The sequence below is a fragment of the Solanum dulcamara genome, chromosome 9 (assembly GCF_947179165.1).
Source record: "Solanum dulcamara chromosome 9, daSolDulc1.2, whole genome shotgun sequence".
NCBI lineage: Eukaryota > Viridiplantae > Streptophyta > Magnoliopsida > Solanales > Solanaceae > Solanum > Solanum dulcamara.
In genome coordinates this window covers 7,327,975-7,355,284 of record NC_077245.1, presented here as the reverse complement: position 1 = coordinate 7,355,284, position 27,310 = coordinate 7,327,975, and the positions used below count along the sequence as shown (strand labels likewise).

General features: G+C 39.2%; 2 protein-coding genes across 2 annotated transcripts; one reads left to right on the top strand and one right to left on the bottom strand.

Moving 5' to 3' along the window:
- The first annotated feature begins 744 nt into the window (after positions 1 to 744).
- LOC129902659 (geranylgeranyl transferase type-2 subunit alpha 1) lies at positions 745 to 8,023 on the top strand. The gene is made up of 8 exons (XM_055978014.1): positions 745 to 946; positions 1,042 to 1,210; positions 2,132 to 2,292; positions 2,373 to 2,477; positions 3,066 to 3,866; positions 3,957 to 4,146; positions 4,619 to 4,802; positions 7,377 to 8,023. The coding sequence occupies exons 1-8, from the start codon at positions 831 to 833 to the stop codon at positions 7,763 to 7,765; spliced, it is 2,115 nt and encodes a 704-aa protein (XP_055833989.1). The 5' UTR covers positions 745 to 830; the 3' UTR covers positions 7,766 to 8,023.
- Positions 8,024 to 22,326: 14,303 nt separating this feature from the next.
- Positions 22,327 to 27,160, bottom strand: LOC129902731 (receptor-like protein 56). The gene is made up of 5 exons (XM_055978105.1): positions 26,181 to 27,160; positions 25,763 to 25,918; positions 25,508 to 25,663; positions 24,891 to 25,046; positions 22,327 to 24,323 (listed from the first exon to the last, which is right to left on the bottom strand). The coding sequence occupies exons 1-5, from the start codon at positions 26,557 to 26,559 to the stop codon at positions 22,492 to 22,494; spliced, it is 2,679 nt and encodes an 892-aa protein (XP_055834080.1). The 5' UTR covers positions 26,560 to 27,160; the 3' UTR covers positions 22,327 to 22,491.
- Between the last annotated feature and the right edge of the window lie 150 nt (positions 27,161 to 27,310).

The following is a 27,310-nucleotide window of genomic DNA, read 5'->3' as shown; positions in this document are numbered from 1 at the left end:
TCAAACTCTATTGAAGGAGCTTCGAAACTCGAAGTGCAATTCAAATTCAAAAAATTTACTCTAAAACAATTGAGTGAAATTGAAAATCATTTAAATTTTTTAATAATAACTTAAATGTAGAATGTTGGGTTGATTGAATTTGATTAATGTTAGTCTTGAGAATCATGTCAATTAAAAAACGAAGTTAATGAAATCCAGATTTCTCATATATCATTATACAAAATTATAATAAATATATAATATTTATATTGAGTGTGTAAGCATTGTTATACAATATTGTCTTTTCTTAAAAATATTTAATTTTTACACTTGAAACATTGCAAAATAAAAGAAACAACAGAAAATGCTCCTTTTTTCAATCCTAAACCTATTATTTTTGAGCTAGACATTTACAAAGTTAAAATTAAACCATTCTATTATAATATATATGTATATTTTATATACCTAGAAATAAAAGATATAAATATAATAAGTAATAATTTACTTGAATAAGGAAACTATGTTATTCATCCCTCCATCTATTAACTCATTAGATAAGAGCACAAGCACCTCACTCCAAATTTATGAATTTGAGTTATTAAGAGAGCAAAAAATTAGAAGCTCTAAGAAAGGATAAAAAAATATTATAAAAAATCAAACAAAAAGGTTGGAGCATCAAGCAAGCAAAAAAGTCGGAGCTCCTAGCAAGGTTAAAAAAAATATTTTAAAAAATCTATAAATATCCATATAAAGTTTGGTTTTTAAATTGCCCTAATTTTAAAGCAGATCTATTAGTATTATTAATAAGTTCTAATAGATCACAAGCTGCAAGTTTCCCTCATTCAGGAAAAATGCACGGAAGACCACGCAAAGCTCCAACTCCAGAAGAGCAAGAAGCTTTTAGTGTCAAAGCTTCCAAATTACGGTCTCTACAATCACAATTTCTCCAATTTCATCACACCAAAATGTAATTTTAATTATTTTTTTTGTGTTCTTGATTTTTTTACAAAGAAGATCAATTTGATTGTGGGGTTGCTAATTTTGATTGTGGGGTTGTTTCAGATATACAAAGGAAGCCTTAGATATAAGTGCAAAGTTGTTAGAGTCAAATCCTGAGTATTATACTGCTTGGAATTATAGAAAACTTGCTGTCCAGCATAATTTGAATCTACCTGAGGTGGAGAACAATGAGGAGTCTATTAAATCAATTCTTGATGAAGAACTAAGATTGGTAAGTTGTTTTTTTGAATAAAAACTATATCTTTCCAAATGGGTCGGATTGGATATTGAGGATTCATGTATTAGTTTTTCTTGATGGGAGGTTTGTGGGAAGAGGAAGGAATGCTCAATTTTCTATTCTGTAAAGGGGCTGCTTCTTTTTTCTTTTTTTTTTCTCTCCCCACCCCTTTGCTTTTCTGCTAAATCCTGTGCTTAAATCCAAACAAATTCTAGTTTGGTTTTTGACATATTTCCTCTTGTTATGAATGCTGTTATATGTTGTTACTTTGAAGTGTAAGAACTGTGTTGATTAACAATGCTGAAGTTATAGAAAAAACCTAATGTGGCTCTTTTATCTGAGTAAGAAAGATTGGGCCTCTGATAGTGCGGAATAGCTTTAGAAGATTTGTACCTCGACTTTGAATCTTCTGCCAAATGGATCTGCATTGAATCTATAATGAGAGTTCAAGTATATTTCAACTTATATGTTATTGTGGTCACGCTTAACTCCCGAAGCAAGGTGCAAAATGTGTTGGCGCATTAGTGCCTTCATCCAGGCTCTAAGGCATACTTTTCCTTGGCAATGAGTGTAATCATGGAGAGGCGACATTGAACAATTGATTTTTCTCTTTATCGTAATTTTTTCTTCATTTTGGTTGTCCATATATTTGTTATTCATGCTTACAATTAGTAGTCTTGAACTACACATAAATATTTGCATTTTTTCCTTCATTTTCGTTTTTCTCCATTAAAGGCCACACAATATTTTCTCTTTGGCTAAAAACCCCAACGGACCTTAGAATTTTTTTGCCTGTTCGCCTTTGATAACACTGTGCTTAGGTGGTTTAACTAAGAACAAAGCTTGTTATCATCAGCGATTAATTTTTTGTGTTTTTTTTTCTGTGATTCAGCTAAAGTTTTGCATGTTGATTAGGTAGAGAATGCATTGAAGAGGAATTTCAAGTCTTACGGAGCATGGCATCACCGTAAATGGGTGCTGAGCAAAGGACATTCTTCCACAGACAGGGAATTGTTTCTTCTGGGTAAGTTCCAGAAGGCAGACTCCCGCAATTTTCATGCATGGAATTATAGAAGGTGATGATCTGGATTAAGTTGAACGCAAATTACTGGACTGTTGCATTCTGCCTAACACTTCTTTTTGGCAACTCTTTCAGGTTCGTCACAACATTGAAGAACATACCAAATGAGAAGGAACTAGAATACACAACCGACATGATATATGATAATTTCAGCAACTATTCTGCTTGGCACAACCGCAGGTATGATGATATCTATTACTATTTCTTTTTTGGTTCACTCTTGTTAAGATCTATTTCCTGAGTAGAAAAAGTTCTCTAGGTTGAGATTGTGTTAATCATGCTGCTCTAGTGCAAAAACTAAAGTCACTTACATACTAAGAAGGTAAGGAGACAGTCATAACCCTAGAAGAAAAAGTGACATCATATTTTTAACAAATGGATTATTAAACATGTAGTTCTATCCCAGTTATCCAATCTCCTTATTTAGACAGGTCATTTTGACATATTCATGCCCTTATCATGTGTTGCAAAAGTGTGGATAAGACTTCTTCTTTTGGCGTATTTGATGGACAGATAACCAACATGATTTGTTCTAGCATGGCTCTAGTAAGCACATTGATATGAAAATTCTATTGGTTTAAGAGCCCATAGTTTCATTACTATGTTATTTTTTATGGGCTCCAAGATGCACTCGTCGTTTAAAAGCGGGTTATTAATTATCACATACCAGTTTAGCTCATGAGGAGCTCTCATTCTGACCTATATTCTACTATTTTGCCTCACTTATCTCTTCCAAAGGTTCATCTCCCCATAATGACTCGTATACAGTGTTCTTCTTTCTCATTTGCTGAAGGAAAAAGCAAAAGGATATTCTCCCAAGGACAATGTATTTACAGAAGAATATGAATTTGTGCGCCATGCTCTTTTCACAGATCCAGATGATCAAAGTGGTTGGTTTTATCATCTGTGGCTTCTTGATCAGACAGTTGAACTTGACACATTATTGGTTTCTTCATGGCCACCACATGGCAGTAATCTTTCCTTATCTGTGGATGGATCATTTGGAGATTGCTCTTTATCGCCCTTTACCAGTCTTCAGATTAATACTAGAACACTTCCACTCATTCTCTATTTCAGCGAAGCTGTTGAGAATATATGCTCATCTACAGTAGTAATCGAATGTGAAAATATTGCGAGTAATGAGCTTATTTGGAGATCACTCTCAGGAGATGGAACTGGGTCTTCTCAAGCTTGGTTGACATATCTTAATTTTCCTGTGGAACATGCACATTCTGAAAAGGCTTACCAAGTAAAGGTCAGACTTGCTCGTTCTCAAGGCATTTTCTCTTCAACTGGTGTTCATCATGGAGATTCTTCTCATATTGAATTTTCAGTGTCTGTACCACCTCATCATTCAGAACATGTTGATTTGAAAAATGAAGGGAAGATCTGTTGGAGTGATGAAAGTTTCTGCACTCACGACGCACAGTTTCTTGAGTCAGTTCTGGTTAAATTGTTCCATCTGGAAAGAATTAAGATAGACGAAACAGTGGTGGATTATCAGTGGAATATTACGACCATCAATAATGAGATATCACACTGCAGGGAGTTGTTATCGACAATGAACTGGTAGGAAATTTGTTTACACGCTGAATAGTTCATCTACAGCAGCTTTATTTTTCATCCTATCTTCTCTTCTTAGTTCTTTGTCTGTTTCAGTAAAATTGGGAAGCTGACACTTGCCAGACTGTTGATGGCCCATGACACCTTAATGTCATTTGCTGGCACTAGTCATAGATATGCTAGCCACGATGCAGAAATTCTTCAACTATATGACGATTTAAAGAAAATGGACCCAGCACATCTCCACTACTACCAGGATGAGTACAGTATAGTACTTCTGAAACAGGTATCTGTTTCTTTTGTATTTTCCCCGCACCTAGTTTCTAATGGATAGATCATTATATTTACACTTTCTGGTATATGATCAAATCCTCTACAAGCCCAACTCTTTCTGGTAGACTCTGCACTACTTACGTGTTGTTATATTTTCTTCACTGTCACCTTCTTTGTACCTGGATTTGCTGCCGAGGGTCTTTCGAAAACAGCCTCTACGAGGTAGTGGTAAGGTCCGCGTACATTCTGCCCTCCCTAGACTCCACTCGTGGGATTTCACTGGGTATGTTGTTGTTGATAATTTGGAAAAACTAATGCCATAGCGAAATTGGAGACCTTGTGGTTTATTCATTTCATAATGCCAGCAACAACTTGGATGCGAAACGTGAAGACTTGTATTGTAATTTAATTTCACAATAGAAATTTTGTTATATGTTATTGAATCTTACCTAGAACTGCACATGCTTAATCATCTGTTGTTGCAGATAATCTCCAATCAAGAATTGTTGCTGAAGCACTGCCGTAAATATAGGGATCCATCTTTTCCAAGAATCAATAATTTCTGTGTGCAGCTTAATAATCTTTCACTTTCACGTATTGGATCTATGGAGCAACTTTTGTGGGTGCAAGTCTTAGATCTCAGCTACAACCAACTTAAGACACTTGAAGGTAATTTCTCTAGCTCTTTCTGGTTTATCTTTCTTGTTAATTCAAGTTCTCTGAAACTAAGGGGCTTCATAGAACTTGCATAGCATTTGCTTTGTCTATCTATTGAAATGTACACTCAGAAGATTGTTTTCCAGCTTTCTCTCCGAGTTAAGACGTTCTTTGGTTGAAACAAAATGTGCCAAGATTATATCACAACCGTCATCCAGAAGGAAAAGAAGAAGAAATTTTTATGCCCCAGGGAAGGGAGGTTGTGTTGCATATGGTCTAGTTAGTTTGATAATTTCTGATTCAACTTCTGAAATTGTAATAATTAACTTGCATACCTTACAACACATCCAAGCCATCCGCACTGTAACCTTTAGCCAGTTCCTTTTCATGGGTGGTGAAGGAGGTTAGGTCAGCAAAAGAACTCTCAAAGATGCCGGAATAGTGTGTATTCTCTCCTTTATTTTTAATGACTCTCATCTGATTGTGAAAACACTGTGAGGACAAGATGGTGGGCCTTTTGCAAGTAAAGTTCGTCCTAAAGAATCAAGGAAAGAAGAACTACTATATTTACCACTTAGCAAAATCAGAGCTTCTCTGTCAGTCTTTTCATTCTTCTGGATGATTAGTGGTCTGTCTGAGTTTTTTCTATTTTCTCTAAGTTTTCATAGGAAAATCCAATTTATTGATAGGGAAGAGTTGTATCTAGGAATCATCAAGCTAACAAACTAATCAAGTACATAGAGTTCACCAATATTGTTGAGGATTATCATGAAAAGACCTCTATCTACATCACATATCGGCAAAGAGATCTAGCCCTTATCCTTATCCTATATTCATTCTTCTTATTAGCTTTTCAGTTATAGGTGGTGCTCTAAGAAAATTTTGTTGCATTTTTTTCAACCATCTTGATATATGGGTTAGGAGAATGAGAGGGATAGAAGATTGTTCTATGATATGATAGGGAGTGAATCTTTCCTATGTCACATATTTGTTGTAAAGAGAGAATTCAGGGTATGTAGATTATTTGGATAGATGAATACGTAAAAGACTGGTCAAGCCACTCGTGCAATTTATAAATAGTTTAGATATCATGTTGGTCTGATATTTAATGACGCAATCTTGACTTTAAATTAAAGCATCTTGATCTTTTATGATCTTCATAATGATTGGATGAAATGAAAAAGAATTTGTATAGATAAATGATAACTTGTTAAAAATCTTCTAAGTGATGGTTTGGTTAATAAATTGACTAGCCAAAGTTAGTCTTATTTGGATTTTCTGTCTCAATATGTGTAAAATTATGTTTTTCAAATGCATGGAGGTGCCATTAGTTTCATGGGAACAAGTGTGCATTCCTAAGAAGCTTGGTGGTCTGAACATCAAAGATAGTAAGCTATGGAATATTGCCTTTGCTGGCAAACTGCTCTGGAAACTAGCTGTGAAAGAAGATGGGTTATGGATCAGTTGGGTGCATGGAATATATATGAAAAACAATGATAACATATGGAAACATACCCCACCATTGGACTCAAGTTGGTACCATAAGAAGGTTATTACCTTGAAAGCAGAGATGCAGGGTTGGTATTCATCTGGTGTTTACTTGCTCACTCATGGCGGGTCACACAGAGTTACAATACACTATTGGGGCAACATGCTAGACTTAAGAGTGTCTAAATTAAGCCGGACTAAATTTGCTCAGCCTAAGCATAGGTTCATATTTTGGCTTAGTTATGCAAGACAAATTGCTAACCAAAGAGAGACTCAAGAGATTAAATAATCCAGTGGAGGATGAAACCTGCTGCTTGTGTGATAAATCAGTGGGGGAGACTAATATCCATTTGTTTTCTACTTGTGAATGGATAGTGAGAGTTCAAACTGAAATGCAACAATGGTCTGGGACACTTATTCCCACTGAAACTGTCAAACATATCCTGAATAGTAGACTCAGAAGGAAGCATTGGCAGCAATTTCACAAGGAACTTTTTACTGCATAGTGTGGAGCAGTGATACCAGTTTTTGAGAGCAAGGAATTGGAAACTGTTTCAAGGCATTACTGTAAATACAGATACAGCTGTGACACAGATTAAGAAGGAATTTATAGATAGACTTGAGGTAGTTAAACTGTATAGAAAGGCAAATAGGTATAGCTGGTTGTTGCAGAGATTTTGTGTAACTAGATCTCTGTAGGAGGCTCAACACTTAGTACCTTCTTAGAAGGTGATTAAGAGATTGAGTGCTCTTTAGGTGTATTTTTGTGTCGCTTGTTAATGGTAATTTACATTGGTTACCAACAAAAAATGCATGGAGGTCAGATGTGTTATCCAGTAAAGTTGACCATGTAATAGAAAATTACAATTGATCTGGCATTTCTTGTGGAAGTGCTCAATTATGTTTCTGAATCATGTTGGCTTCAAAGGATTGCTTCTAATTTTCTGTTCTATTAAATTCTTTGGCTGAGTATCGTGCCTTTCTTCAATAATTTGGCATTAGATTTCTCGATTTATATGTGAGCATCTTCTTGTGGGAGCTTTTTCATGCTTAAACCGAGAAGCTTGCTTCATTCCATTATTCTCTAAATTGATGCAGGCTTGGAGGTGATGCAACTTCTCTCCTGCTTGAATGTTAGCTACAACAAACTCTGCAGTTTTACTGCATTGGAGCCTTTGAAACTGCTTAGGTCACTGAAAGTCTTGGATATCTCTTACAACGAGATTGGGGCACACTCTATTGACACAAGGAGGTATTTGTGCTCTTCCCCTCTTAACCATAGAAGTGGAGGTGACTGGAAAACTGAGGAATCTGAGATGCATTGCACTGAGGTGGCTGATTATTGGGAAGCTTATGCTATTTTTAAAGACTTGAACTTGATACAATTAGATGTTATAGGAAATGCAGTTTCCGATGAAAAGAGAAAATCACTTCTAATTAAGCTATTACCGTCACTAAAGTGGCTTGATGGTGAAAGTTGCCGATAATTAAAAGTTACGTCTCCGTCGCTGTTACTGAATTTCTCTACAGAACAGATAAGGGTAATCTGTTGTTACTATTACGAAGTAAAGATATCTGATGCACAGAATATTTTTGTGCCATGTATTGTTGCAAGACTTGCTCGTAATTGTTTGGCGTTTTCAGATGATCTATATTTATCAGCATCTGAACAGAGGTTTTGTTTTCTGAATATTGAAGTGAGAGTTGCTACTAAATTAATCCAAGCATGAAAACATTTCTTCCATTATACTTATGTCATTCAAATATATCTGAATTAGCATATACAGGGAAAAAACATTACATGCACTTTCTTTTATCTATATTTCATAGAATTTGATTCTTTACATTCAAAACATCAATTGATTGCATAAATCTAAGCTCTGTATGCCAGAGACAACTGAGGCTCTCAGTTGTCTAGTACTCTGTATCCCAAACAGAAGCCTAGGAATGGGACTGAAAAGTGGCTTCAAGATTTTCATTTTCAGTAGTACTAATGTACTGAGGAGGATTTAGAAGGTCTAAAAGCCAAAGATTCAAGAATACAATGAAGAGACTGATAGAGTTAACGCAACCCAGAAAAGCAGTGACATAATAGTGGAAGGGGCAGTTTGCAATGGCGCGATGTATCTGAATTGCAACATCTTAGCAATGCAGAAATTCAGATATTTGATCATTAAGGTAACAATGCTTCCAGACAGCCATGGAAGTAGCACATTTTCAGCTTCATCTCTTAGTACTAGCTTTGTCTTCTCATGAACCAAATTCAAGTATAATTCAGCAGTAGTATTTAGTAGCACTGCTAGAATCATGATATACCAAATTGCCTTGTTCATGTTGTTAAGTTCCCAGGATACTTGTGCTTTTGACTCCATTCTTGGTTTAAAAAGGCTATTGATTACTTTACTTTCTTAGCTCGAGTAGGTTGAAAAAACTGCTAAGAAGAATAGTTTTCTTTTCTCGTGCATTTCCGTTTTGTTGTCTGTTATTTAGAGGATTTAGATCAGAAGATTATTTCTAGGGAATTTTTATAGAGAGAAGTGTCAAGCAAGGTAATTCCTTGCTCAACAATCCCATGATCAAAGGTTGTAAAGATTCTCTATTTTTTAAAATCCTCAACTTGAGTGAATAATGACACCTGTCATCTTGATGGGGTTGAAGAGTGCTGATGATTATGGTATGTTTGGTATGACAATAATCATTTTTTAGAAAAATATTTTTCTTCAATGTTTTTCGGTGTTTGATTGGTGAGTTGAAATATTTTTTCGGATTTTTTTTATTATAAAAAAACGAACTAAATGATACAATAGTAATGAATCGAATAGTGTTCCAAGAGGTTTCTGAATTTTAAACATTGGTTATAATGAACAAGTGTTGATTAAAGTAATGATCTGATTTTAACGCTAGGAAATCATTTGATTTATTTGGAATTTTTGGTGAAAAATAATTTTCCTATAAAATATTTTGTGGCAACCAAAACAGTAGAAAACAACTTACTTTTAAAAATCATATTTTGACAAAATGGACATATGGATCAGTTGCCTTGCAGAGCACGGGGTCAACTCTTTGAATACTTGTTCAAGACTCAAAACTTGGGGAAAACGTTTCCAACCTCTCATAAATTAATATAATTATCGAGCCTAAAATGTCCTCGAAATATTGAAAATTGTACAAAAATAGTTAAATAAATTTTAATTTATAATTAATTTTAAATAATTAAATTGTAAGCAATAAATGGCCGCCACGTGTTTAAAAAAATTATTCAAATTATTTAATTAAAAATATGTTAAATAAATTTTTATTTAATTTAAAATATGTTAACTAAATTTTGATTTATAATTAATTTTAAATAATTAAATTGTAAGCAATAAATGGCCGCCACGTGTTTAAAAAAATTATTCAAATTATTTAATTAAAAATATGTTAAATAAATTTTTATTTAATTTAAAATATGTTAACTAAATTTTGATTTATAATTAATTTTAAATAATTAAATTGTAATCAATAGATGACCACCATGTGTTTAAAAAAATTATTCAAATTATTTAATTAAAATTATGTTAAAGAAAAGATCATTTTTGGACCTAAAGGTAAATGGCAAGAACATTAATTTTTAGAATTTTATATGATAATCATCACCCTTTAGTTTCAAAAATAACCTTTTTTAAACATAATTTTAATTAAATAATTTGAATAATTTTTTTACACACGTGGTGGCCATCTATTGGTTACAATTTAATTATTTAAAATTAATTACATATCAAAATTTATTTAACAGAATTTTAATTAAATAATTTGAATAATTTTTTTAAACACGTGGCAGCCATCTATTGGTTACAATTTAATTATTTAAAATTAATTATAAATTAAAATTTATTTAACAGAATTTTAATTATGGAAAAGGGCCTAAAATGCCCTCGAACTATTAGAAATTGTATAAAAATGTCCCTCATGCCCTTTTCCATTAAAGAAAATGTCATTTTTGGACCTAAAGGTGGATGACAAGGGCATTTTAAGCCCAATAGATGAATGAGGGACATTTTTGTACCATTTTCAATAGTTTAAGGATATTTTTGGCCCTTTTGTATAATTAGTCATGCCCAATTCTTTAAATTAAGCCAAAAAAATTCAGAAAAAAGGTGAGTCTTTCAATTATTTTTTTTTTATACTTTTGATAGGTAATTAATCAATTTTAAAATAATATTGAAATTAATTATGTATAACCATGTTAGGTCACCTATCGCGATGCTTATACCTGTGAACGCATGTTCCTCAGCCTTTGCAAATTGAGCCAACCTGTGAGGGCATTATGATAAATGCTTTTAACATGACATTCCACAATTTAATAGGAGTAACATAAAAGCAAAACCCAATGTGTGGTGTTTCACCTCCTTTAAGTTAAATTTTTTCTCTCTGGTAACTAAACAGTCCTAGAAATCTTCAATGACCCAACACATGAACATTATTTCCCATACCCCCAAACCACCTGACCCCTCCTGAGCCCCTGGATTCATCTGTGGATATGGATGAAGACAGATGCAATCCAAATTTCTTCAAGGAAGTCCTCCTAAACAGAGGGAAAGAACTAAATCTCTCATATATACTTGAAAAGCAACTTTTGGATGACGATTTGACATCCTCCACTGGCCCCATCATCCTCTCTGACGAAAAAAAACCAAGAATTTATAATTCCTGGAGAGACTCCCTAATAGTGAAACTATTTGGGAGGAAAGTGGCCCATGCTTAACCACGAAGTAAATATGAATAAAGTCCTGCACTAAGGTCTGTGGTTTGTTGAAGGGAGTTTCCTCTCTGTCAAAAAATGGGAACCTAACTTCGTCCCAGAAGCGGCCACAACATCTCACACTGCGATTTGGGCACGACTCTCCTAGCTACGAATAGAGTTTTATGACAAAAATATCCTAGAAAGAATTGGTAGTAAACTGGGAAAGCTTCTAAAAGTAGATACATGTACCTCCTACACTTTGAGAGGCAGGTATGCTAGAATCTTTATCCAAGTTCCACTGGATTATCCTATCAAAAACTCTGCCCAAATTAGAAGTCACACTCAGAAGGTCACCTATGAAAGGGAGGGAATTTTATGTACATATTGTGGGAAACTGGGTCATACTCTAAGGTATTGTCCAACTCACACCACTCAACCCAACAAAAACCAGGAACCATCTACGTCCAAACCATCCCAAGAAGAAGAAGAATGGCAAGTTGTTTCTTTCCCAAGAAGGAAAAAAACAAACGCCAGGCCCACGGACCAATCGGTAGGAAAGCAACCTACGCAACAAGGGACCACTCAGGTAAGAACTCAAGCCAGAAAACCTCCTCCCACTCTAGGTTAGTCTCCTTCCTTAAATTTTACTAACAACTCCCACCTGATCAGTCAACCCACCCTTTCTGCAACCCGCGTTTCTACTATGTATATTCCTAGTACAAAAGGAATAAAAGAATGGGAAGAGAAAGACATTAAATTGCCTAAACCAGAAGTCAAAAGGGTTGGGTCCCACTCCCTCAAATCCCCAACCATCGCCTTTAATACCCCATTTACTCCCCTTCGTCAAATCCTACTTGGATCTGGCATTCCCCTATCCCAAGATCCCCATGAAGATCCCTCTCCCCCATTAAAAACGCCATTAATGGTGATAGACCCACAGACTGTATCTCTTCTATCACAGAGAAGGAACATAACCTTTCAACTCCTATGGATACTATCTCCTAATCTCTGTTACTAAAATCGTACTTTGAAAAGAGTAATCATCGCTTCGATACCAATGAAGTGACTGATAGAGTCGCTTCAATTTACTACCATTCCCATCTCTCTACAAGTAATGGCGAGAATCCAAATCATCCCATGTCCCCTACTAACTCTCCTCCTAAATCTCAAGACCCTACTTCCCAAACACACCCCCAAAGTGATGGAAAACAACCCTCTAATTCTAGTAACGGAGCCCTAACCTCCAAACCACATACCGAAATCCTGGCTAGAGTTGGCCCTCCAGGGAAAATCCCTGACCCTGCAAACGAAAATTAAGGAGATGCCAGTAACCCTTCTAGTCCAAAATCCTGCCTTCCTGGCGCACATTGTGAAGGAAGGCTTGAACCAAGCTATCGACAATCTGGGACATTTAGTCTGGTCCCAGACTTTACTACATGCTCAGCTCATAAACTCCCCCACTCCACTGATAATATCGGAGCTCAATCTTCTCATGTCATAAATTTTTCAAAGTACCCCTTTCTTCCCTCTCACCCCACCATCGGAGAAACTATTGAATACAACCTTTGTTCTCCTAACCCAGTTGAAGCCTCCCATTACGAACTCTCAAGTTGGCGAGATAGCAAAAATCGAGGAAGCAGAGGCAGACGCCGAAACAGTAAGAAGAGGCAACGAGGAGTTGGAACTCTTCCTAGCCTCCTTCGAGGAATAATAAATTCAAGCCGTCGTATTGGAAAAGCCCATAAGCAAGGAACTCAAGGATCTGTCAAGAGAAGCATTTGTAGTATTTGGACCAAAGGACCTGACTCTGTTCTTCTTAAAAAATTGGAGCGAAAGGGGAAAGTGCCTGGCCGCCTTCTCCATGAAACCGCTGATAGATATCCAGAGGCCTCCCCAGATGAACAAGGGGAAGACTCACTCATCACCCCAACAACACCAATGAATTTCATAATCTGGAATGTTAGGGGTGCAAAGAGTGCCAACTTCAGAAGGCACTATGAAACTATGGTCAAAACCCATAAGCCTAGTGATCAAAATTATTGTCAATAGAATTAAGTCCATCCTCAATTACATCATTGGCCCTTGTCAAACCAGTTTTCTCTCTAACAGAAGAGCCTCTGACAATGCCATCATAGTCTAGGAGTACATCTCCCATTTCAAAAGAATGAAAGGGGAATATGCTAACATGATCCTTAAGATTGACTTGGAGAAATCCTTTGATAAGCTAGACTAAGCTTATTATGTCCTGTGTTTGTGGCAGCTCCATTAGTGTACTAGTCAATGGAGAGAAAACTGATCCCTTTAAACCTTCCAAGTAGGGGTGTTCATGGTTCGGTTTGGTTCGGTTATTGATTAAAATCATAACCAAACCAATTTAATCGGTTATTAAATGTCTAAAACCATAACCAAACCAAGTAAAATAATAACCACGGGTTTGGTTATTGTCGGTTTGGTTCGGTTTTGTTCGGTTATTCGGTTTATGACTAGCCGAGACAATTTAAATATTCTCTGTCTACATTCTTCAAATTCTTACGAAGCTTTTTTTTTCTCACAGCCCACAGAGGTTCAAAACAGAAAAGGAAACAACTTAAACATTCAAAACAAAAAAGAAAACAACTTAAAATCAATTTAAAATTTGAAAAACTTCTTATAAACCTTCTCAAAATTTGACAATCTTGTACTTAGGGTTGAGGAGTTGAGGTTGCTTTTGAGTCTTCACTGTTAGTCTATGACTGTGAGTCTGTGACTTTATGAGAAACCAACATGAGAGGAACAGAAATGTAAAAGAAAAATAGATACTAGGGTTTTAAAGTTTTAACTTTTACCTTATGTTGCTGCCTGCTGCTTAAATGTTTAGTGCTTATTATGAATTTAGGATAAAGAATTGAGGATTTAGAATTGGGCTAATGGGCTTGGATTGTTGGACTTGGACTGCTGTTTAGTGTTTATTAGAATTTATAATTGGGCTTGAGAGTTGGGCTTGGATTGTTGGGCCTTAAAAATAAGTAGATTAATATTAAATTAATAATTAAAAGGTATAAAATATCTTTAATCATTTATGAAAAACTAATATTATACGTATAAATAATTATAAATTTTATGTATATAATTATCGGTTTGGTTCGGTTATTTATTCGGTTTTTTTTTTCTATAACCATAACTAAACCAAATATTATCGGTTATTCAAATTTAAAACCAAACCAAACCAAACTAAACCAAATGTCGTTTTTTTTATTCGGTTTGATTAAATTTTCGGTTTGATTTTGGTTTTAACCAAAACTGTGAACAGCTCTACTTCCAAGGGCATCAGACAAAGGGATCCCATATCCCCCTACCTCTTCATTCTTTGCATGAAAAGGCTCTCTAGAGACATTGATAAAAGAGTCTCTAACAAACTTTGGACCCCTTTTAAAATCTCTCACAAGGGCCCTAAGCTCTCTCACATCTTTTTTGTAGATGATCTCACCCTCTTTGTCAAGGCTGACCAGGCTAACTCCTCTTCTATACTCAGCACTCTCAAAGACTTTTGTGACAAATCTGGCCAAAACATTAACACTAGTAAGTCCAAAGTCATTTTTTCCTTCAACTGTAACATTGACCTTGCTAACTCTTGCTCCAATACCCTTAAAATGAAGCCTAGCAACAGTTTTGGGAAGAACCTTGGCTTCCCTATCTTCCACAAAAAGCCCATCAACAGTGATTTCCAATTCATTATTGATAGCATGAACAATAAGCTTAATAGATGGAAAATCAAGTTCCTGAACATGACAAGTAGGACCACGCTTGCTAAAGCCTCACTTGGCAGCATTCCTAACCATATCATGTAATTCATTAGAATCCCTACAAAACTCAATAATACCATTGACAAAATCCAGAGAGATTTCATATAGGGCTCCGACAGTGAGAAAAAGAGTTGCACCTGGTCAATTGGGACACCATTGCAGACACTAAAGACAAATAAGGCCTAGTGTTATGACCCGCCACTTGATCTTGAAGAAGATAGAAGAATCTAGAGTCTTGGAGAGGTTAGTGGAAGACTCTAGATCCTTATAGAAACTTGTAGAGAAGTCTTGAAAGACTTAGAATTCTCTAGAGTGTGTAGAGAATTCTAGAGAGGGACTTCTTTGTAAATATGGAGGGACTTGTATAGTAATTTTTATTTACACTTGGGCCCCTTGGGAGTAGTATAAATAGAGGGGGCATTCATTTGTAGCAATCCATCAAGAAAACAAGCATTCTTTCAAAGCAATATAAAAGCCTTCTTCATAAAAGCTCTCTTGTCTTTCTTGCAATCTAGCGTTCCCTTAGCGATCTAGTCTTAAAGGCTTACTTGAGCTTACAAGATCATGAAAGATTCGTGAGTAAGTTGTCAAGTGCCGCACGGAGGTCTTAGTTGAAGTCTAAGTCCGTGACAACGTGGTATCAGAGCAAGGTTCTACTAAGGGATATGGCAAGTGAGGGAGACATCAATGCCACTACCGCCACCAATGTCAAGCAAGATGTTGGAAGGAAGCACCGCAAAGGAAAGAAAAACTCTAAGAGAAATGAGGAGGTGCCGCTTGAGCCTACACCAAGCGAGGCCCTAACATCCTACTCACCCTCGGCCACTGAGGTTAGTGACGATGAGCGAGGTGAGGAGCCCGTGGACGTCACGCCCGGTATGGAGTGGATTGCAAGGGTAGATGCTGCCCGGCAAGCTGTGGAGATATTAGGAAAGCGCTTGAACAAGGTCGACGGCAAGTTCAAGTCTCTAGAGGAGTTCACCCTTGAGGAGAATGACAACATCCGAAAGGAGTTGGAGGTGCGCAAGGCTGCCGAGTACGAGATGAAGGAGGTGATCACTTCCTTGGAGTGTCGGCTCATGGACGCGCTAAGCACGATGGAGACCATGAAGGCCGAGATGGCAGCACTCAAAGGAGACATAGATGCTGGGAAATGCATGACGTCCAGTGCGGACCGGGAGGCCAAGATTGAGGCTCCCAAGTCACCAATGTTCAAAGGTGCCCGTGATGCACAAGAGGTGGAGAACTTCCTTTGGCACTTGGAGAATTACTTCAAGTGTAACAAAGTGAAGAGCGACGAGACGAGGATCAACACGGCCGTGCTATACCTCTCGGAGATGGCCATGCTATGGTGGAAGCGCAAGGAGTCCGAGATCGGGAAGGGTCTATGCACCATCAACACCTGGGAGCAGTTCCGGGATGAGTTCAAGAAGGCCTTCTTCCCCAACAATGTCATCTATGAGGCCAAACGCAAGTTTCGAGAGCTGAAGCATACGGGTAGCATACGGGCCTATGTGAAAGAGTTCACTACCCTTACGCTTCAAATCCCCAACCTTACAGATGAAGATATGCTCTTCCACTTCATGGATGGGCTGCAGAGTTGGGCCAAGACGGAGTTGGAACGCCGTCAAGTCAGCACCATCGATGAGGCCATCACCCAAGCCGAAGCCTTAACGGACTTTAAGCATGACAGGCATGACAGAGGCAAGGGCAAAGAAATAAGGAGTAGTCATGCCAAAGGTGGGGGAGATCGTGGCAAAGGCAAAGAGCAACATCCTCCACCCAAGATCCATGATTCCAACAAGTCCGACGGTAGGAGGTTCGGGCGACAGGGCTACGCCGAGAGAAAGGAGCAGACCTCGAAGGGCAGCGGCTGCTACATATGCGGAGGTCCTCACGGCTACGCTAGGTGTCCGGAGATGAAGAACCTTGGTGCCATTCTGCGGGAGCGAAAGGACAAGGAGGTGGACCAAGGGCAGGGTTCGGACACGACTCAGCTAGGCATGATCGGGCTATGTGGAGCCATCGCGAAGCAAGCGGAGAAGGCAGGAGACTATTCTGCCCAATATGTTGACATATCCATCAACGGACGACCAGCTCGTGCCATGGTGGATTCTGGAGCAGAAGCCAACATCATAACCAAGACGGCGGCAACAAGGTTGGGGCTAAGTTATGGGCCAAGCAACACCCGCCTGAAGACGGTCAACGCACCATTGACTCCCGTGTGCGGAGTCGCTCATGGAGTGGACATCACGCTGGGCAAGTGGCAAGGTAAGACAAACTTCACTGTCGCCCCCTTAGATATCTTTGATATCATCCTTGGACAGGAGTTCTTCCAACGGTACCACACGATGATCGATCCCTACCTCCAACAACTCTTGGTGATGGAGCGAGAGGGACCCTGCATGGTACCTCTAGTCAAGATGCCAAAGAAGGAAGGACAAACCCACCTGTCGGCCATGCAGCTTGTGAAGGGCCTAAAGAAGGGGGAGCCGACGTTCGTAGCCACCATTGCGAGCTTGGATGAAGGCAATGGTGCTAAGGAGACATTGTCACCTTGCATAGAGAAGGTGCTTGAAGAAAACAAAGACGTGATGCCCGAAGAGTTGCCAAAACACCTACCTCCAAGGCGCGAGGTAGACCACAGGATCGAGTTGGAGCCAGGAGCGAGGCCGCCCGCATACCCACCATACCGCATGGCTCCACCCGAGTTAGAGGAGCTGAGGAAGCAGTTGAAGGAGCTCCTCGAGGCCGGTCATATCCGTCCATCTAAGGCACCTTATGGCGCGCCGGTGTTATTTCAAAAGAAGAAGGATGGCTGGTTGCGCCTATGCATAGACTATCGGGCGCTCAATAAGGTGATCGTGAAGAACAAGTATCCCATCCCGCTCATTGCCGACTTGTTTGATAGACTTGGACAGGCCAAGTACTTCACCAAGGTGGATTTAAGGAAGGGCTACTACCAGGTACGCATAGCAGAAGGAGATGAACCGAAGACCACATGTGTAACAAGGTATGGAGCATACGAGTGGTTGGTGATGCCCTTCGGCCTAACCAACGCACCCGCCACTTTTTGCACACTAATGAACAAGATCTTCCACCCCTACCTAGATCAGTTTGTAGTAGTCTACTTGGATGACATAGTCATCTATAGCAACACCTTGGAGGAGCACGTGGAGCATCTAAAGAAAGTATTCCAAGTCTTGCGCGAGAATGAACTTTTCATCAAGCGGGAGAAGTGCGAGTTCGCCCAACATGAGGTGCACTTCTTGGGACATGTTATCAGCCAGGGAGAGCTACGGATGGACGAAGCAAAAGTTCGGGCCATCAAAGAGTGGGAGGCGCCCACAAAGGTAACCGAACTTAGATCTTTTCTTGGACTTGCTAACTATTACCGCAGGTTCATTAGCGCCTACTCCGCCAAAGCCGCTCCACTTACTGAGCTATTGAAGAAGAATAAGCTGTGGGTCTGGAGCGAGGAGTGCATGGAGGCCTTTGAAGACCTCAAGGCTGCCGTGACAGAGGAGCCGATCCTAGCGTTGCCTGATTTCTCCAAGACATTCGAAGTGCATACGGACGCCTCTGACTATGCCATTGGAGGAGTATTGATGCAAGAGAGGCACCCTATCGCCTTCAAGAGCCGCAAGCTGAACGAGACAGAACGGCGGTACACCGTACAGGAGAAGGAGATGACAGCCATCGTCCATTGCCTACGCACATGGAGACACTACTTACTTGGCTCCAAATTCTTAGTCAAGACCGACAATGTGGCCACTAGCTACTTCCAGTCGCAGAAGAAACTCACCCCGAAGCAAGCTAGGTGGCAAGACTTCTTGGCTGAGTTTGATTATGAACTGGAGTACAAGCCGGGCAAAGGCAATGTTGTGGCCGATGCCCTTAGCAGGAAGTTCGAGCTGGCGGCCATCACCACAGCACATTGCGACATCCAAGATGCAATCAAGGATGGTCTACAGCATGACCCAGAGGCAAAGAAGCTTATGGAGTTAGCCGTTCAGGGCAAGACAAGGCGCTTCTGGGTAGAAGATGGACTCTTGCTTACCGCCGGGCGAAGGATCTATGTGCCGAAATTCGGGACTATCAGGCGACGAATCATGAAGGAAAGTCACGACACATTATGGGCCGGACATCCAGGGCAGCGTCGCACGAGGGCATTGATTGAGGCGATTTACTACTGGCCACGCATGCGGGACGATATTGAATGCTATGTGCAGACTTGTCTTGTGTGCCAGCAAGACAAAGTAGAGCAGCGCCAACCAGGAGGACTCTTGAAGCCCCTGCCCATAGCGGAGCGTCCATGGGAGAGCGTGACCATGGACTTCATCACATGCTTACCGAAGTCCGACGGGTACGGGACGATTATGGTCGTGGTAGACAGGTTCTCCAAATATGCCAGCTTCATGCCCGCCACGGCAGGTTGCACTGCTAAGGAAGCTGCCAGGCTATTTTTCAAGAATATGGTGAAGTGTTGGGGATTGCCAAGACATATCATTAGCGACAGAGACCCACGCTTCACCGGGAACTTTTGGAGAGAATTGTTCGAAATTCTTGGCACAAAATTACATTTCTCCACTAGTTTCCACCCGCAGACAGACGGCCAGACGGAGCGAGTCAATGCCTTACTGGAGTGCTACTTGAGGCACTTTGTGAGCTCCCATCAGAAAGATTAGGCGAGACTACTGGACGTAGCCCAATTCTCTTACAACCTACAGCGGAGTGAGGCCACAGGGCGAACACCATTCGAGCTAGCCACAGGCCAACAGCCACAAACTCCACATTCACTACCGGCCGCGTTCGAGGGCAAGATTTTGGGGGCCTATCACATGGCCAAGGGCTTTGAGGAGCAGCTCGACACTGCCAAGTCTTATTTGGACAAGGCAGCGAAGAAGATGAAGAAGTTTGCCGACCGCAAGCGTCGTCCCACAGATTACCAAGTTGGAGACATGGTCTTGGTCAAGTTCAACCCCAGGCAACTCAAGGCGTTGCGAGGCATGCATCAAAACTTGGTGCGAAAGTATGAGGGCCCGTTCAGGATCGTTGCCAAGGTTGGCAAGATCTCTTACAGGTTGGAGCTACCACCGCATATTAAGGTTCATCCAGTCTTCCATGCCAGCGTCCTCAAGCCGTACCATGAAGACAAGGATGATCCTAGATGAGGAGAATCAAGTCGGGCGCCACTCACAATCACCGCCTCCCATGATCGAGACATCGAGGCCATTGTGGACTACCAAGCCAAGCGAAAATAGGGACAACAGGCCACTGCTATGTTCTTAGTCCATTGGAAGGGACAATCTCCGGAGGAGGCCACCTGGGAGAGATATGAAGACCTGTGGCAGTTCAAAGACAAGATCCGGGAATTTTTGCAGCAGCAGTGCGCCGCGGTCGTCGCCACATCAGGTGGGGGAGAGTGTTATGACCCGCCACTTGATCTTGAAGAAGGTAGAAGAATCTAGAGTCTTGGAGAGGTTAGTGGAAGACTCTAGATCCTTATAGAAACTTGTAGAGAAGTCTTGAAAGACTTAGAATTCTCTAGAGTGTGTAGAGAATTCTAGAGAGGGACTTCTTTGTAAATATGGAGGGACTTGTATAGTAATTTTTATTTACACTTGGGCCCCTTGGGAGTAGTATAAATAGAGGGGGCATTCATTTGTAGCAATCCATCAAGAAAACAAGCATTCTTCCAAAGCAATATAAAAGCCTTCTTCATAAAAGCTCTCTTGTCTTTCTTGCAATCTAGCGTTCCCTTAGCGATCTAGTCTTAAAGGCTTACTTGAGCTTACAAGATCGTGAAAGATTCGTGAGTAAGTTGTCAAGTGCCGCACGGAGGTCTTAGTTGAAGTCTAAGTCCGTGACACTAGGTATCCAAAAAAGTGAGGTCAAGAATAGAACTGCCCATGCTAACTTAGCTTGGAGACTTTACCACAGCCCCAATAGCTTATGGAGTAAAGTCCTCCTTGCTAAGCATTTTAGGAACAACATGAGCTGGAGGAAGTGCCATAATTCTAGAACTTGGAGTTGTGTCCTTTGTGGCTGGAAAGAAAGTCTAGGTGGGCATAGATAGTCTGTCCTCAATGGTAAGAATATCAACCTCATTTTTGATAGGTGGATCCCCAACTATGATTCCATTAGGGGAAACCCTCCAGAGACCCTTAAGGGAAGGGGAAGAAGCCCTCATAGTCTGCAATGCTAGGAGGGATGGACAATGAGACTTGTCAAACCTTTCCTTAAACGTCCCTGACAGCCTGATCAGCAACATTAATTCCATTTGATTGCATCTTGAGTGTCAAACAAAGGACAAGTTAGGCTGGAACCTCACCACGAGGGGAAATTTCACCACCAAGTCAGCCTACACTCTTATCCACCAACTCTAGCAAGAGAAAGCCTACCCATACCCATAAGAACTTCAAGTGAATTTGGGAAATCACTAGCCCCAACAAGATAAAGACTTTCCGTTGGCTCCTTTACCATGGTAGACTTCCCACCAGCAGCCACCTCCACAAACTTGGTATGAACATCGATCCCATCTGCACCTATTGTAACCACATAGCTGAAGATATAAACCATATTTTCTTCAAATGCCCAAATGCCACTAAGTTTTGGGAAGAAATGACCCTAAACTCTTCCTTCCATTGGGGCCCTAATATCTCCAACATCACCTGCGACAACTGGGAAACCATGTGGAAAGATAGCAAGGGCAAACCTTTTAATAGGATCATTACTTGGGAAGCCCTTCTGCCCTTCTGTTTCAGGAACATGTGAATCCAAAGAAACAACAATGTTTTCAACAAGAAGCATGATAACATCTCCTCTCCCAAAACCCTGAACCAAGCCATTGAGTATCATCTGATAATTAAACAGGAGAAGCCCTTAAAACCTGCCACCATATCCATTCAGGTTAAGTGGAATACACTTATACGTAGGCACTATATGCTTAATACTGATGGTGCCTCCATTAATTCCACTAGCATGGGGGTGGGGGGGTTAGGAGGAGTAATCCAAAATCATAGAGGAGACTGGATCATTGGCTTTCTATCGATAGTTCCGCCATTGTGTGCAAAGAAATACGTGTGGGCAGACATAGTGGGAGCTACTTTTAGTAGAAAGACTCTATTTGAAAACAATAGTTTGAATGGCCATAATTTAGGCCAAAGTTGTACTAATTACCCTATTATGGGAGGAAATATCCTCCCCTTTTTGCGGACTAGCATTAATATATAATATGCGTTTTGAATTTAAAAAAAAAAAAAAGATTGAAGCAAATTTAGGCTAGAGTTTCCTCTGAACAATGGTTCTACAAAAATGTTCAGTTTCGAATTTCAACTGCAAGACATTCTACGAAAATGAAAATAGACGCAGAACCTTCTAATTTTGAAATAATGCCAATTCTCTAAATTAAGAATTTACTGAAAACCAAAATTAGTTCATCTTAACCAAAGTTCATAAATTGAAGGATTTTCTCAAGCTTGTTAACTTTTTGACCAAGCACTGCAAGTCTGCAACTATCCAGCATGTTCATCAAAGCAAGTTGAAACTTGAAAGTAGCAATATGCCACATTAAATAGTGGATAAGAAATAGCCTCAGCGTAACTAATACCAACATTACTAACATACTCTATTCAATATTATTCTTATACACCCTACAAAATGATCCTTAAAAGATCAGAAGTAACATAAAAGTTTTCATGGAGACTTAGGAAAGATGAAGTTTCTCCTTGCACAGTTCAATGCAGCTATCAACATTAGCATAATATGTCATACGCCAGTTCCTACTAAGAAGAAGAGGAGCAATGACACTCCAAAATCCCACAACATAAGCAACGGCAATACATGAGAAGAAAAAGAAGTCACTCTCACCAATTCCTTGCTTCTCTTCTTCTTCTTCTTCATGCTGCTGAGGCGGGCTCGAGAGCGCACAATCATTTTCGAGTGGTGGTCCACAGAGTTCCTTGTTACCTCTATAACTAGATGCTTCAAAGGTGACAAATTTGTTTTCAAATGGGATTCTACCTGACAGATGATTGAAAGCCAAATTTAAAGTTGAAAGTGAATCAAGTTGAGTCATCTGAGAAGGAATTTTTCCAATTAGATGATTAGAAGATAGATCCAAACTCTCCAGTTTCTTTAAGTTCATGAAAGATTCTGGAATATGGCCAGATAGGACGTTGTGGGAGAGGTTTAATGAACGGAGAGCTACTAGTTCTCCTAGCTGTGATGGAATTTCACTAGTGAAATGGTTCATAGATAGATCAAGTGTAGTCATTTGAGAAAGAGGAATGCCTTCATAAGAGAGTGCATTGCCTTTGGTTGTTAAAGGAACTTTGACCCTGTAGTTAGTATATGAAGGAGATAACCACATAAAGGCTGGGAGTAGTACTTCAGATTCCTTCATCCATGCGGTTATGTTACCGAGGCAAGAAGGTAAAACCCCAGAGAATAAATTTGTAGACATGTCCAAAATATGAAGCTTTTGCATGTGGCACAAAGACACTGGAATAATCCCATGAAACCGGTTTCTTGCCAAGATAAGTATGGCCAGACGTGGAAAGAGAGGAAAATAATCTGGAACATTGCCTGACAAATAATTCCCACTAATGTCCATGACCTTCAGAACAGGAAGGTTAAACATAGCAGCAGGGAGGACTCCAATAAATCCATCATTTTGAAGATGCAAGTATGCAAGATTTGACATATTTGAAAATCGGGGCATAAACTCCCCGTAAAAGTTATTGTTTGAAAGAACTAAATGTGCCAATGAAGTGTTATTCTGTCTTAAAATTGGAGGAAGTTTTCCCTGTAGGAAGTTGTGAGAAAGGTCCAGAACCTCTAACTTTAGCAGATTGTCAAAAGATGAAGGGAGGGTGCCTTCGAGGGCGTTATTTGACAGGTTAAGATAGAATAAGTCTGGAAATGATTCGAGCACGTTAGTGGGAAGTGTACTGCCCAAGCAATTATCTGATGCATCAAGCATCAGAAGACTTGATGCTTGAAACTGAGAAGACACAGGAATTCCACCATACAAATGGTTGCCTCTCAAAGACAACATAAGAAGTGTATTATTATACAACAACCAGGACGGAACATTTCCTTGAAGGGCATTATAGGACAAAGACAGGGACTTCAACTTGTGTTGTTTGGAGATGAACGTTGGAATTACATGGCTGTAGTTCTGGTTTAGCCTTGTATTTCGTAAGTCAAGGGACACAAGTTGAAAAGATGGAACCCAAGATGGAGTTTCAGTGTCAACTTCAAACTCATTATTTGTAAGATCAATGGCTTCAAGGTTGGAGAGGTTAGCAAATGATGCAAACAAGAGAAGTCCATCAAACCTATTATCTGAAAGACGAAGGGTCTCGAGCAAAGTCAGGTTGCTGAATATGGAAGAAGAAATAGTCCCCTCAAAATGATTGAAAGAAAGATCTAAAGAAACCAAGGAAGTCATTCCACCAAGGCATGGATCAAGTCCACCTTGTATAAGGTTATCCTGAAGATTTAACACCTGCAGGTTCCTAAGTTTACAGATTCCTGAAAAGCGTAACAAGTAGTTAGCAACATGATCAGTAAAATTAAAGCTGCATAATGTTCATTCGACAATCTTTTAAAACAGGGAGTCAGCAACCCAATTTTACTAGACAAAACACATAAATTACAAATGCTCTTTGCACGAATGACAGCAAAAATACAATATGAAATTAACAAGCAAAAGAAGTGACACTACGGAATAAAATGTCCCATTACAGTGGTTAAGATCAAGGCAAGCTGGAACTTAAAATAACTGTGATTCAGACAACACAAAAGGAATTTATTTTAAAAAACACTATTCGGCTATTGAAATCCAAAGTTGCCCATAACCAGATTCAGTAAGTCTGGAGTATCAAGGGAGAACACAAGTGGAAACTTCTGTCGAGATTTTTTAATAAAGCTCAGAATATCCTATCGAGGACTTCATTGTGTAATCATAAAATCAAGAGAACCATGTCTCACGCATAGCATATAGAAGTTAATTGGAAATTCATTCTCAGTGACTTCGATTTCAAAATTGAACTGATAGCTACAAAGAAATTGAAAGAAATTTCAGAACATCAGCATCACCTGGAAAGAAATGAGGAGAACCCCTGATATTGTTATGTGAAATATCCAGACTTTCAAGGACTGCGTGCTTTTCAAAGAGGCAGGCCGGTATGCTTCCATCATCAAGAAAATTATCACTCGGATCCAACCTTTTGAGATTCTGCAGTCTACATAAAGCTGCAAGAAATATATGAAGCAACAAAAGGGTTGTTTTTTGCCAAGTTCATTAAACAGAGTAGAAAATGAGTTTCGTATTCATAGGAACAACGTGAAAACTCTACTCCAGAGAATTCATAATTCATGCTTTCTATCTTATACTGGTGCGAAGATTGTTAGGGAAAACTGGAAAAAGCTACAGACTGGAGAGGGTAATCCCACAACAACAACAACAACAACATATCCAGGGTAGTAATCCCACAAAGTGGGGTTTAGGGAGGGTAGAGTGTACGTAGACCTTACCCCTACCTCAAAGGTAAAGAGGTTGTTTCCGACAGACCCTCAGCTCAAGAACCAGAGAAAACCATTAATATATGGAAATACTAAATTGTGAAAGATATTCTCACGTTAGGAAAATGAAAATAGTGATGACAATTTGCACAAGATCATGCACGTAACAACAGAAATTCAACCAACTTTACCTGATAGACTGTGATGGGAATTCTTAAGGTTATTCCCAGACAAGTCCAAGCTTTCAAGGTAGGAAAGATCATCAAACAGGCAATGTGGCATGCTATCATCTGTAAGATTATTGTTGCTTAGATCTAGTCTCCGCATATCCTTTAGTCCGCACAATGCTTAGTCAATTCAGCAAAACGAGCTTATATCAAAACCATGCTAGAAACTTTGATGGACCATCTATGAGAAATTAAAATTCCACAATTGAGAAAACAAACCTCTGAGCAGTGGTAAAGGGAAACTAGGATAAACCCCTGATAGGTGCAGCTGTTCTAGAGATGCGAGGCTACATACTTGAAAATGAGGCAGAGCATCACCATTTAAAGGGTTGAAACTTAGATCCAATTCCTTCAGGTTGTGCAATTTGCATAATGCTGCAAGTATAAGTTGTAAAAAGGTAATACTCCAACATGCAAAGAAGTGAAGAAAGGAGATCAGGGTCACTGGTACAGAATCATCCCAAAAAAAGCAGCAATCTTAAAGCTCTAAGGAATCAAGGGAAGTATTAATTGGGTTCAACAGATATTGACAGCAATAAGAGTTACTGAGGGAGATAATTAAGATGTTGCACATGCAGGTTTGATCAAATGAAACATGGATACAGGTAATGAAAGAACATTTTGATGAAAAGAATACCTTCTGGCATGATCCAGTTGCCAATAGCATTGCCAGATACATAGAGAGAACGGAGATGAGTGAAACGAGTCAACAAGGCTGCATCAGGATACCATATTCCAAGTCCAAGTTCTCTTTTATTGGTAAGAATAATATCAACAACACGCGCATCATTATTTAGATCTCTGATACAAAAAATTCCAACCCATGCACAATAGTCTTCTTCAACCCATTCATTGATTAGCGTAGATCCATTGGGATAGTTAAGGGAGTCCCTAAGCTCCAAAAGTGCCCTCTTTTCCTCCTCTACTAATTTACCACAGCAATCCATGAAATTCAAGCACATCAGTATCCAACATGTCCAAAGAAGCTGAAGCATAGGACACAAGACACCAGCCATACTGCTGATAAATTTCTATTCAGCAATGAGTCACTAGCTAATGACTTTTGTTACAAGAACTTTTTCATACTCACAGACATGAGTCAACACCAAATTAGAAATTTTAAGTTGCCTTAAGATCAAAGACCACAGGTACTTCATCAGTAAATGAACATTAGCTGTTTTCCATGATGTAACATATTTGTGTGAAAACTGACCTTTTCATTTAGACTTTTTTTTAGATATGCCAAGTCAAGCAGGTCAATCCTGACTTTTTCCAACAAATTCTGCCACTTTGCTCAATCTTGATGCTGATTTCTAACATGTCCTATTCACTAAGACTTGGGCGGGTAAATTGAAAGAAATAATCTAGTGTTATTTTACCTCTGGTGAACATTCGAACCATTATCTCCCATTATTTTTATTCTAGATCACATGCTTGGGTCCACTTACCAATCCTGTCATCTCAAAATCACAAACTCTAATACGGATCACGATCTTACAAAAGAATGCCAAAACTTTATGCTTACAGGCTCAATTGTTTAAAATATATTTTATATTTTTCATCATATAAGTCGCAAGGGGAGACCTTATTTGTGGAAATATACCAGATATTTTGTGGTGGTTGTTTTGAGCTGAATATTTGTGATACATCAACTATGAAGTTAATCATTGCTAACATAAATAAAAAGCTAAAACTATAAATTCTCCAAATGTTGGAACAATTTTTTTTGGTTTAAATTTCAAGGTGAACATTAATTGCTTTTATATT